Source organism: Ochotona princeps, chromosome 12 (assembly GCF_030435755.1).
Source record: "Ochotona princeps isolate mOchPri1 chromosome 12, mOchPri1.hap1, whole genome shotgun sequence".
Taxonomy (NCBI): Eukaryota; Metazoa; Chordata; class Mammalia; order Lagomorpha; family Ochotonidae; genus Ochotona; species Ochotona princeps.
Genome location: NC_080843.1, coordinates 42,156,146 through 42,169,250, shown reverse-complemented (window position 1 = coordinate 42,169,250; position 13,105 = coordinate 42,156,146). Strand labels below are relative to the sequence as shown.

Genomic DNA, 13,105 nt, shown 5'->3' with positions numbered 1-13,105 from the left:
GATGCTGTTGGATATCTGTCTAGCCACCCCAGTCCCTGACCTAGTTTTCGTGCCCTCCCGTGGGAGTGGTAACCCAAGAGGGAAGAGCCCGCTATTTCCCTTCCAGGCCTCTCCCACTCCCGGATTGTGCACTCTCCAGGTGATTCTGTGGTTTGACTTGACAGAATTAGACCCCAGTGCCAGCTTCTGCCGGTTGATGCTGCGGCTTAGCCCAAACAACCCTCACCCACTCTAATTTTGTTTGCACCAGTAGGAATAATCAGCCCAGCCTGGCTTTTCCCTGATCTAGTCCACGAGGCGCACAGGTGTTGTAGCCCTGCTTAGTTTGGTCTGCCCCCATCCCAGCTCACACTCTCCAGTGGGAGTAGCTGTCCAGCAAGGAAACCACCCCTTATTCCCCTGCTGGCTCCGCCCCTCCCTTCCTGGTTCTCACATGTGCTGGTTGGGCACTGTGGTAACATCCGGTACAGGCAACCTCACCTTGGCATTCCATATTGTGCACTGGTTTTTGTTGCGACCGAACCTGGCTTGACTCACACTCTGTTCTAGTGCTCGGATTTGCCAATGGATGACGGGAACTGATTCAGCCTGGTCTGCCCCCGACCCAGGCCAAATGTATGCCAGTGGGAAACTTTCCAAGGCCTGTTCTGGGCTGTTTCCAATCATGCTTCTTGCGTTTACCTGCAGTCTGTGTCCTGCCAGAGGAGTTGCCCAGGCTCCTCCATCAGAACCCCTCCCAATGCCAGATTTTGTGCATACCGGGGGTCCATGAGCCAGTCCTACTCAGTTCACCTCCTGTCCTAGCAGGAACAGTGTCTTTTCCTGACTGGTCTTCAACCCATTTTGGTCCTTGCTGTTGGATGGTTCAGCCCAGCCATGGCTCGTCCATACCCACATATGGCTCACACATGGCTCAGTAGGGATTGAGACCTTGCCTAGTCCATCCCATATCTACCCTGGTCCTCCAGGACACCAGAGGGTGTTGGAGTCTGACCCGGCTCGGTGCATGCAGTCCCAGTCCACACTTGTGCCAAGGAAGACTACAACTTTTCCTAGATAGAACGCAGCCCCCATTCCAGCCCACGCACCCCTTGGTGGGAACCTCAACCCAGCTAGGGTTGTCCCCTTAGCTCCCCAACTGATCTGTTCCCAGCCACAGATCACGCGCCTGCCAGTGGTTGCGCGGACTCAGCCTTAGACACTGTATTTCACAGTTTTTAATAAGCTTCAATTTTCTTACATATACACTAGTATCTTAAAAAGACAAATTTTTACTACCAAAAGTTAAATACTGTACATTTTATGAAAAATATCATTTTAAGAAGTTGCAAGTAAGTCCATCTTTAAAGAAATCTAATGAGAAAATGGAAAAATTCCTAATATGAGTGAACACTAGTCACTTATGAAGCTAGAGGTCTATTTTAGTCAAGTTTCTTTTATGTAATAGTGTTAAAGCGTAAAAACAAAAAAGTATTTTCCTGGACATCTACTGCTGAAGACAACTGACAAACCAGCACAATGGCTGGTTAAAAGTTAAAATGCTTCAGAAACAAAACTCAGCTGGGGCTAATTTTCATTTCTACCTTTGGTCCAGATCTTACCACATATTAACCACTACATTTGAAGTACCTGAGCTGCTCCTGCTCCCTGCCCTTTGACCTTAAATTTGGGAAGGTAAGCTGAGATGGAAATACTTCCATATAAGTCTCAAACAGGATCTTAAGAATCAATCTGCCACTGGCTGTGAATGTTCTATTTTGCAAGGTAAGCATGTGCGAAGGAGTAAGAATGGAATAAAGCCTTGTCTGCATGTTTTGAATAACAGATACACAGCATCTTAAATTATGACATAATTATAAATTTTTAGACACTGAACATAATACACTGTATTGCAATGCAATGTGGTAGGCTCCATTTTAGGAACAAAGATAAAATTTTTTTTAAAAAGATTTAATTCACATAAAATACATTTAGAATAAATCTAAATTTCTAGCATCAAAGTAGTTAGAAATACACACAAAGAATCTTTAAGATGTACTGTCTCCATTCTGTCCAGAAAGTATATGGAAGAAGTTCTATTACAATTACTGATCGTCACCTCGTTGCCTTAAATTCCTGGATTTTCCATTTTCAATTCTTCTCTTTTTGAAAACTGGCGCCACACCATCTGCGACAACTCCAAGAGAAGTGACAGTTTTTTCTTTAAATACCACTTTTGGTTCCCCATCATCACCTTCTGAAGTAGATACATACTCATTTTCGGTGCTGGGAAGTTCCAAATCTACCCCCTCACTAGAAGGGAAGGTAAAAATAAAACCATTATTTGATAGGTAATGTTTTCATATAACCTACAAATGATTAAAGCCTCAAAACTACCTTTATAATGAAGCTAGAATTGGTCATTTTGGAGCAGAAAATTATCCAGAAATACCGATTTCACACACTATTTAGCATAAGAATAATGTAGACTTGATGCAGTGTCATCTCTTATTCCTGTTGTGCAAAGGATGGAACATCATCTTAGAAACTATTTGTGCCTAACACTCATCACACGATAAGCAGTTTAAGGACAAGGATACAGAGGGTATTTATCAAGACTGATTTTGCCACAAACTGACAGGTACTCTAGAGGTTTACAGTACACATGATGAAAACCATGCAATTTCAATATCCCAATGTAGAAAGCTCAACTGGGTATACTGAGCATCCCTTTTCCTAGTTCTTCAACCATCCACCTGATCTGTTGTAAGCAATCAGTTTAGTGGTTATAAAATCAGTGATTAGTATAAGATCACAGTACACTATCGCCTAGCCATAAAAGAGCAACATCACAGCATACTCATCAGTTCCTCCCACCAGATTTCTGAACATGAAGCAGAATATCATTATGTTTAACTCTCTCAAGTGGCTGAAGTACACAAAATGTACTGAGAATCATGTATCCCCCATCTAGAGAAAGTAATTATTAAGCTGACATAAAGAGAAAATCAGAAAGGGGTGGATGAAAAAATCTTCTGTTTTGCAAAAAAATGCCTCTGTACCCTGAAAAGCTTTTTGCTCCTAACTTTGGACAGGCACAGGTCCAGCTGCTGCAGCCACTGTGGGAGTGAATCAGTGGATGGAAGATATCTCTGTCTCTCCCTCTCTACCTCTGCTTTTTAATACAAAAATAAATGTTTAAGAAAAAAATTCTGGGGCTCGGCACGATAGCATAGCAGTTAAGGTCCTCACCTTGAACATGCCGGGATCCCATACGGGTGCCGGCTCTAATCCCAGAGGTCCCACTTCCCATCCAGCTCCCTGCTTGTGGCCTGGGAATGCAGTGCAGGACGGCCCAAATCCTTGGGACCCTGCACCCATGTGGGAGACTCGGAAGAAGCTCCTGGCTTCAGACTGGCTCAGCTCCAGCCGTTGTGGCCGCCGTTTGGGGAGTGAACCACTGGACGGAAGATCTTCCTCTCTGTCTCTCCTCCTCTCTGTATATCTGCCTTTCCAATAAAAATTAAAAATTAAAAAAAAAACTGTTGAAAAAATATACATTAAATGCCATTTTTGTTCGCTTTTCTCATTTTCCCTTAGACTGTCAAAAATGATGCTAATTTCATCTGATGAAGTATTAAATATTATTTTTATTCTTATTTTGTCAGATGAAATGGAGATTTAGAGAAAGGCTCAATAATTTGGTCAAATTAAACTGTTACATAACTAATAAACTCAGATTAAAAGACATGTCTGTCTAATTCAAAACATACATTCTATACCCCATACCACCCTTACACCAGGTAAAATTAAGAAATTTCAATAACCTAAATAGCTGCTGAAGTTCCAACCTAGCTCTCTGCTGATGAGCCTGGGAAAGCAGTAGAGGGTGTCTCAAGACCATGGACCCATGCCAGCTACATGGGACACCTGGATGCAATGCCTGTATGCTAGATATGGTCTGGTCTGGTCTAGCCCTAGCTGTCGTGGGCATCTGAGGAACTAAACTGAAAGTAGGCACTTGAACCAGAAATAGCCTCCTTTAATTTTGGATCCTCTACTGTTTCATATGCCCCTTTTCCTTTTACACCATATATTTGAAAAGCAGAGTTATAGTGGATGGATCACTTGTGCAATGCCTGTAACTGGGACAGGCTGGAGCCAGGACCCTGGAACTCAATTTGGGTCTCCCATAAGTGTGTCAAAGATGCAAGCTTTTGAGTCATGTTCCACTGCTCTCCCAGGTATATTAGCAGGGAGCTGGATTGGAGGTGGAACAGCTGGGACTCAAACTGGTACCCATGTGAGGTGCTGGCATTGTAGGTCTTTACCCAATGTATTACATTCTTTTTCTGGTAAATAATTTTTTTTCCTTCTGGGAACTACATTTCCTCCCCTTGCATACCTGAATTTTGAGGGCAGTCTGTATTCATTCATGATTCATGGTAGTTAGCTCAGGAATGGGAACCAAGTATGTGATCTAAGTAGGACCACTTTGGGAACTACCATTAAAGAAACACCTTCTAGGGGCTAGCATTGCAGTGCAGCAGGTAAAGCTGCATCTCATAAGGGTGCCAATTCATGTCTTTGCTGCTCTATTGCTGATTCAGCTCCCTGTTATGGTCTGAAGAAAGCAAAAGAAGATGGCTCAAGGTCTGGGACCTTACCAAATCCATGGAGGACAGAGACAAAGCTCCTGCGTCAAGCTTGGCCTAGCCCTGGTTGTTGTAGCCATCTGGAGAGTGAACCAGTAGTTGGAAAATCCCTTCTCTCTAGGACTCTTTCAAATAAATATATAATTCTAAAAAGGAAATACTCTCTTTTTCAGAGGCCTCTAACTGTGAGTAAAATAAACTTCTACAGCTTTGTAATTAGATTGGGGGAGCCTCCTTTGAAAGGGTCTACTCAGAGAAATGAAGAGCTGAAGGAATCAAAGAATGATAAGGCATCACCCGGTTTTGTTCATGTATGTATGCAGGCACTGCATACCTGGATACATCATTTCTATCATTTGCAAATGAAAATAACACTGCAGTGGATTATGTATACTAGTCACAACAAAATGAATAAAGCAAGAATAGTGCTCTCCCTAACCTGTGGTTCTTGGTCATTACAGTTGAGAAATAATCGGATTTTATGTTGTTTGCTTAGATTCAAATATTATTTAAAACATGCTATTCAGTTCAATTATTTTAAACAAGAGTACAGGAAGACTTTCGTTCTCTCTCACTGATACAGGGCAAAAGTACTATGGAGATAGGGACTGGAAACGTGTGCTCCACCCTATCCATATCTGGACAAAAATGCAAGTTTGAAACAACATGTCCTAAGGATATTATAATAACTTATAAAAATAAAAGAAATATTTGGAAATTTGCTAGAAATGCAGTTAACAAAATAAATATAAGAACAAAGATAAAATATTAAACCATTAATAATCATTTAAAAATTCAGGAAAAGGGAAGATGGGGAGAGGCTGACCAACTGATATGCTATAGTTATTAGGAAATTAAGTTCTGATAGTCTGTTGTATATTAGCATGAATCTAGTCAATAATGCATTACGTATTATAAAACAGCTTGAAGAGGCCACTGAGTGTTCTCACCACAAATGATAATCATGCAGAGCTACTTACTGCGTGTGAATTAGCCCGATCTGATCATTAAACAGTATTTGAGGGTACTTCAAAAGATTCACGGAAAAATACAAATACAAGGCATGTCTGTGTGTGTGCATGGTGGGGGCTAACATGATGTCTAGACCCAAGCGGGCGAGCTGTCCGGAAAGGGTCCCACTGCCACCATGCACCCTGGCCCAGCAAGAAGCAGAAGAGGATAAAGTGGAGGATGAGGAGCAGGACGATGATGACAGTGACAAAGACGAGGAGAAAGACAACAGTTATTGATGAGAAAATGAATATTGACTTTGAAGCTTCCTCCATCTCAGATAATGATCATGATGGGATTAAGACATTATGGCGGGCAGGGCAGCGGTGGCCTAGTGGTTAAAGTTCTCGCCTTAAATGTGCTGGGATCCCATTTGGGCAACGATTCTAATCCCGGCAGCTCCACTTCCCATCCAGCTCCCTGCTTGTGGCCTAGCAAAGCAGTCGAGGACAACCCAAATCATTGGGATCCTGCAACCGTGTGGGAGACCTGGAGGAAGTTCCTGGATCCTGGCTTCTGATCGGTGCAGCACTGGCCGTTGCGGTCACTTGGGGAGTGAATCATCGGATGGAAGGTCTTCCTCTCTCTCTCTCCTCCTCTCTATATATCTGACTTTGTAAAAAAAAAATAAATCTTAAAAAAAAAAAAAAGAAATTATGGCATCAGCTTATCCTTAACTATTGAGAGGTTCATCAACGTTGCCCAACAGATCACTCTGCCCATGCACCAGCATCTGCACACAAGACCAATCCTGTAAACACTGCCTAACTAATAGAACTGTGGAGTGTCATTAAGCAAACAGACGTTTCAGAAGACAGCGATGATGATATGGATGAAGATGAGCTTTTTGGCTTCAAGAGTCTTTTAAATTTGACTGAAAGGGGACCCAACACGATAGCGTAGCGGTTAAAGTCCTCCCTTCAACGTGCCAGGATCCCATACAGGTGCTTGTTCCAATCCCAGAGGTCCTGCTTCCCATCCAGCTCCCTGCCTGTGGCCTGGGAAAGCAGTTGAGGACAGCCCAGTTTTGGGACCCTGCACCCATGTGGGAGACCTGGAAGAGGCTCCTGAGTCCTGGCTTCGGATTAGCTGAGCTCCGGCTGCTGCGGCCGCTTGGGGAGTGAACCGTTGGATGCAAGATCTTCCTCTCTGTCTTTCCTCTCTGTATATCTGCCTTTCCAATAAAAATTTAAAAATCTTTCTTTTTAATTTATTTTTTTTTCATTTTTTTCTTTTTATTTAATGTGGTTTTTTTTTTTTTTTAAAGATTTATTATTATTGGAAAGCCGGATATACAGAGAGGAAGAGAGACAGAGAGGAAGGTCTTCCATCCGATGATTCACTCCCCAAGTGAGCCACAATGGGCCGGTGTGCACCGATCCAATGCCAGGAACCAGGAACCTCTTCCGGGTCTCCCATGCGGGTGCAGGGTCCCAAAGCTTTGGGCCGTCCTTGACTGCTTTCCCAGGCCATAAGCAGGGAGCTGGAAGGGAAGTGGAGCTGCTGGGATTAGAACTGGCGCCCATATGGGATCCCGGTATGTTCAAGACGAGGACTTCAGCCACTAGGCCACGACGCCGGGCCCAAAAATTGAAAAATCTTGAAAAATTTTTTTGACTGAAAGGAAGTATACCCAGCGTGCTGAGTAAATCAAAGAGCTGGTTCTAAGTCTATATGAGAACTGTGACAAGAGTATGGCTGAACAGCTGGACAAGCTGTTGAAGCACCCCAGTAAACCATTGAGAGAGAGGTTCATCAGTGTTCCCAACAGATCACTCTGCCCATGCACCAGCATCTGCACAAAGGACTCATGGAGGCACACAAGACCAATAAACCAGGTGGGAAGTGCTGCTTCTACCTTCTGATTAATAACACTTCGGTGAAAACAGGAAAAAGCAATTCCAAAAAGAAATGGAGTAACCGAAAGAAAGAGGAGTTAATGTGTGCAAAAGCAGAGGAAGAATTTTCCTCTAACAAGGCAATCCTCAATTTCAGCTACTCCATGCAGGCAGGCAGTGACACTTGTCTGGGAGGCAGGTGGTCTTCTGATGATGTTCCCATGAAGCCCCTGAGAGCTGTGATAGTAATTCCAGCTAAAAAGATGAACGAGATCATGGACAAACTTAAAGGATATCTGTCTAACCCATTTGCTGTGGGTAGAACTGAGCTCAACTTAGTGAAAATTATCAGAAAACTGTGGAGGTTTACTGAAAAGCTCATGACTTTATTTAAAGTCCTCTACAAATGTAGGGCTCTACTCCATGTGTCTGTGACACATTTACAAAATATGCTTTTTTAAAATTTTGGTCAGATTATGAATGGATGATTACAAACTTTCAATAAGAAGAAAAACTTGGGGGCCTTGTGCGGTAGCCTCTCTAAAGTCCTTGTCTTGCACGTGCCAGGATCTCACATGAATGCTAGTTCTAATCCCAGTGGCTTCGCTTCCCATCCAGCTCCCTGCTTGTGGCCTGGGAAAGCACTGGAGGACAGCCCAAAGCCTTGGAACCCTGTACGCATGTGTGAGACCCAGAAGAGGCTCCAGACTCCTGGGTTCGGCCTGGTGCAGCTCCAGCCGATGCGGCCACCTGGGGAAATGAATCATCAGATAGAAGATCTTCCTCTGTCTCTCCTCCTCTCTATGTATCTGACTTTACAATAAAAATAAAAAATAAATCTTTAGAAAAAAAACATGGGATAGTAACAAAGAACTCAATAAAACTCATCTTTAAGATAAAAAAATACAAATACAAGGTAAGTCTGTGCATAAGATTCGAAATTCAGTTTATACATAATATGCATTCTCTGAGCTTTCTGAAGACTCCCTATTTACATGAACTGAAGCACTGCACCTCATATGCATGTACAGTTATTACACATCACTCAAAAACAGTAAAAAGTAAAAGGAGAAATGAGCAATACATTTAATGAGCACAGCATTCCTGAGATTTATGGACATGCTGGGATGTGAAATATTTACTAACAATGGCAGAATTAAAGTTTTAGATACTTACTTAGATTTTATTTCTTCTTTAACTTCTTGCCATTCTCCATAAGGATTTGGTTTTTTCTGTGCTTTTGGTTTTTCTTCTTTTGGAATCGATGAATTCTGTTTTGGTTGGCTTTTTTCTTTCTGTATTTGTGGTTTAGTTCCCTCATCACTGTTTTTCTTTTTTTCCTGAGATGTAGAAAAAGAAATAATCCATTTAAAGCCAAATTACCAGGGAAAGAAAAATACAATTTACTTATGTTTTAAAAAAGATTTATAACCAATATTTCAACTCATTAACTTAATTTGTACTAAACACAATACATATTTTGATCAGCTTTTCATTATAGATAAACTGCTAATACAGCATTAGTTCCACATTTAAGGGTTTATAAACAAGATGCTTTTGTGTCCTTTTTTTTTTTACCTTAGAGATTTGATGATTGCTCTTTAAACTATGTCTGAATTGATGCCATGTCTTAAGATGCTTCTGTTTAAAGAACTCCTTCAACCCATTAGTCTTAAACAAAATTCATCTTCACCTTAAGGACACTTCCAGAGTCTCACTGGTCTACACAACTAGTAGCCTTTGGAGCGGAAGCAGCTTCTACTGGAGTCCCTGTACAGGGCTTGGATTTTATGGCACCCTTCCACCTGAGATAACACAGATCAGCGGCCAATGTCACGAGTGCATCAGGCACTAGACTTCAGCTTCAGAGCAAAGTGCACAACCCTGGGTGGGGGCCTACAATGCTGCTTCCTTTGCAGTTCTTTCAAATAAATAGCTGCTAAATCATCATTCCCCCTATATTCAAAAGGATTAGGAGGCAGCATCCATTTTCTCTCAAAAATATTATCTGATCCCAGGTCAACTTTTTTTTTCTTTTTGACAATCTTTACATAGTTAATTATGGCACGAAGTTCAAGGCCAGAACATTTTTTTTCCTACTGCATTCCTTGTGTTATTAATGTCTCCTTCTGAGACTCATACTACCTTCTGTACCATTCTCTTCCTCTCCACTGTTTGTAATTTACTGATTTCTGGCAATGACTCCAGATTCACTGATGATTTTGGCAACTCTGGTATCATATTTTTTTTAATTGGAAAGGTAGATATACAGAGAGCAGGAGATACAGAAAGATCTTTTGGGTTTCCCCCAAGAGTGCAGGGTCCCAAGACTCTTGGGCCATTCTCTAATACTTTCCCAGGCCACACCAGGGAGTTTGATTCAAGTGGAGCACCCGGGACACGAACCAGAGCCCAAATGGGATCCCGGCACATGCAAAGTGAAGACTTGGTCTAGGCCACTGCACAGGGCCCTCCAGTGTCATTTTCTTCCTATCTGAACACTTGTTGATATCCTGGGGGCACTTAAAATTTTCTAGTCTCAGTATTGTAAGTCTCAAAACCAATTCACCTTAGCCTAGACTGTTTCAGTCATTTAATCTTATGTATCTTTCCTCATATATAAAACCCACTACATAATAAAAATACAAAACATTTAAAGATAAAAATTATAAAAAGATCTATTTATATGAACTTAAACAGAGTTCCAGGGAGGAAGACACAGAAAGAGTGAGAGATCTTCCATCTGCTGGTTCACTCCCTACATAGTTACAACAGAGCTGGGCCAGGAAGTCTCTCATGTGAGTAGCAGGGATCCATGCACTTGGGTCAGTTTCTGCTGCTTTTCCCAGTCCATTAGCAGGAAGCCACATGGGAAGCAGAGCAGATGGGACATGAACTGGAACCCATAGGGAATTCCAACATTGTAGACATGCCTTTACCCATTATGCCACAATGCCGGACCTTAAATATATATATGACTATTTAGTATAATATATTTAATAATTTAATATAATGTTTAATAAATATATATGATAATTTAATATAAACCACTGTAAAGGTAAAATCTTCAAAGCCAAAACTCACTTTCTGATAACAGTTCTTCAACTGTTTTTAGTTTCTGTCCTGTTCTACAATTCCTCCCACCTGACTTTATTTTGGGTGCAGGGGTCTAGCATTTTGTCATCCTATTCTGCTTTCCCAAGCCATTTGCAAGAAGCTGGTTTTGAAGAAGAGCAGGTAGCAATCGAACCAGCCCATACTGGGCACACACCAGTGCCCTGCTATGCCACAATGCTAGCCCAGGCAATCATTCTAAACACTTCTTCAACAGCACCCTAAATATTTTTGTCCCTAGGCCAACCTTCTGCATAGAATCTAAACACTTCCAAAAAATTCTAATTAATAATTTGTATGCTCTTACAGTTCCTCTGAAATGCTATAAAAAAGGACCCAACTATATAAATTGATGAAACCTTTACATATGTACTATTCAACTTTAGTATACACTAATGCTGTTTAGTGATGCTTCTCCAGTCACTCCTTCTCCTAGTTTTTTTTTCCTAATTTATTTATTTTTTCATTGCAAAGTCAGAAATACAGAGAGGTGAACAGACAAAAAGGAAGATCTTCCATCCGATGATTCACTCCCCAAGTGACCGCAACAGCCGGAGCTGAGCCAATCCGAAGCCAGGATTCAGGAACTTCCTCCAGGTCTCCCACACAGGTGCAGGGTCCCAAGGCTTAGGGCCATCCTTGACAGCTTTCCCAGGCCACAAGCAAGGAGCTGGATGCGAAGTGGAGCTGCCGCGATTAGAACCGTTGCCCATAGGCAATCCTGGCGCATTCAAGGCGAGGACTTTAGCCACTAGGCCACCGCGCCGGGCCCTCTCCTAGTTTTCTTAAGGGTTATTTTGAACAAGTATTCTACTTCGGGTTGTCTAAATAATAACATTCACATTCATACCACAGAACAAGTGCAGTCATTACCTCGGCAGATTAGCAGTTAGTGGTCTTTGTGACAGGTTAACTTGAAAACTGACAGTAAAACTTTAATGCAGTATTCCATGTTTTATTTAAAGTAAATGCATCTTAATAGAAAAAATGGTAAATTAAAAAGAAACTCATACAAAGTCATTACAGTGATACTTCTGGAAGATGGTAAGATTACAGGCAGTTTATTATCTTCATTTTGTAATCACTGCTTTAACAACAGATACACTAATATTACTAAAAGGGAAATAATTTTTTTCCCAGAATTGTCCTAAACTCTGGATTATCAAAATTTGACTATAAACATGAGAGTGTACTATACCAAGGACTTGGCTCTGAACACATCACTTAACCCAATATGGTGTTAAGTAGAGAAATTTCAAGCAATGACAAGATTCTAGATGTGGCCTAGGACTATTTTTCCTCCAGTTTCTTTGATTTTACCACCTAATTACACATGGATCAATGCTCAACTTTGTCACCTGGGCTACTATTTCTGGAGAAAGTCACAAAAGCTATACAACTTCAGCAATAATGAGAAACTTCTGTTTTGTATGCTTTCTCTTCATTGTGGGGCTACTAGCCCTCTTATTTGATTCATTTTCTCTTCCACCATAACTCAGTGGATAATTTATTAATGTCATCAAGCTCCCTATAACTACTCATTCTTAAAAAGCTATCTAAACTTCAGTCTAAATGAGCAAATGGAAGCTAAAATATATGATTCTCTTCTTAAAAGAATGTGTTCTGTTTTTTTCTTTGCTCAATACCAATCTATTTTGTTCTTGCTTCCATTGACCATCTCGTCTGAAGTTTCTCTCAATGATCTCTACCACAAATCTCATGACTTTTTTTTTAAAGACTTTCTTATTTGAAAGGAAAGCCTCGTCCTTCTGGTCAGCCCCCAAATGGCCACAATTGCCAGGGTTGAGCCATCCCAAAGTCAGGAGCACAGAACTCATTGAGGTATTCCACATGGACTGCAGGGACCCAAGAACTTGGGATACCTGATGCTGTTTTTCCAGGTACATTAGTAGTTAACTAGATTCAAAGTGGAGCAGCTAGGAGTTGAATTGGTAATCTCAGCATTCCAATATGGGATGCAGTATTACAAGTTAGGGTTTAATCTGCTGTGGCATAACATCAATCCCTCTGTGTATTTTTGTAACCATTCTTCTTCATTCCGCCTTTCAAGATTCTCTTCTTCTGCCTGCCAGTTAAATGTTTAATGTTTCTCAAGGCTCTTCAAGGTAATATTCCTATGTTATATCACCTTTTCAAGATTTGAACTCTTACTAGTATGCTGACAACACCCAAACTACTATTTCCAGCCTAGATGTGCACACTGGCCTGTTCAGACAGCTTTCTGAATGTTACAAAGGCCTTTCAAACCAAGGTCCAAAGTGAACTCAACAACTTACTTCTAAATAAACATAAGTAAACCATTTGTGCAGTTGCCAAAATACTGTAGGTCCCCTTAATCTTAGTGATGTAACATTCCAAAACTTCTAGAAGCTCAAAACCCTTAATGCTTTACCTCACACATATGTACTTACAAAAAGTATTAATTTATAAATTAGGCATAATAAGAGAAAAACTAATATTAAAATAGAACAATTATAATGACATAGT

The 13,105-nt window shown here is 41.1% G+C and overlaps 1 protein-coding gene and 1 pseudogene across 2 annotated transcripts in view; one reads left to right on the top strand and one right to left on the bottom strand.

Moving 5' to 3' along the window:
• Positions 1-1,200: 1,200 nt before the first annotated feature.
• Positions 1,201-13,105, bottom strand: part of WBP4 (WW domain binding protein 4) — a 35,118-nt gene continuing 23,213 nt past the window's right edge. For both annotated transcript variants that reach the window (XM_058670679.1, XM_058670681.1), the window contains 2 exons: positions 8,660-8,823; positions 1,201-2,292 (listed from right to left, as the gene is read on the bottom strand). In XM_058670679.1, the coding sequence (XP_058526662.1) occupies positions 2,085-2,292; positions 8,660-8,823 (372 nt within the window). In that variant the 3' untranslated portion in view covers positions 1,201-2,084. The remainder of the gene's footprint in view (positions 2,293-8,659; positions 8,824-13,105) is intronic.
• LOC105941701 (BRCA2 and CDKN1A-interacting protein-like) lies at positions 5,729-7,944 on the top strand (annotated as a pseudogene).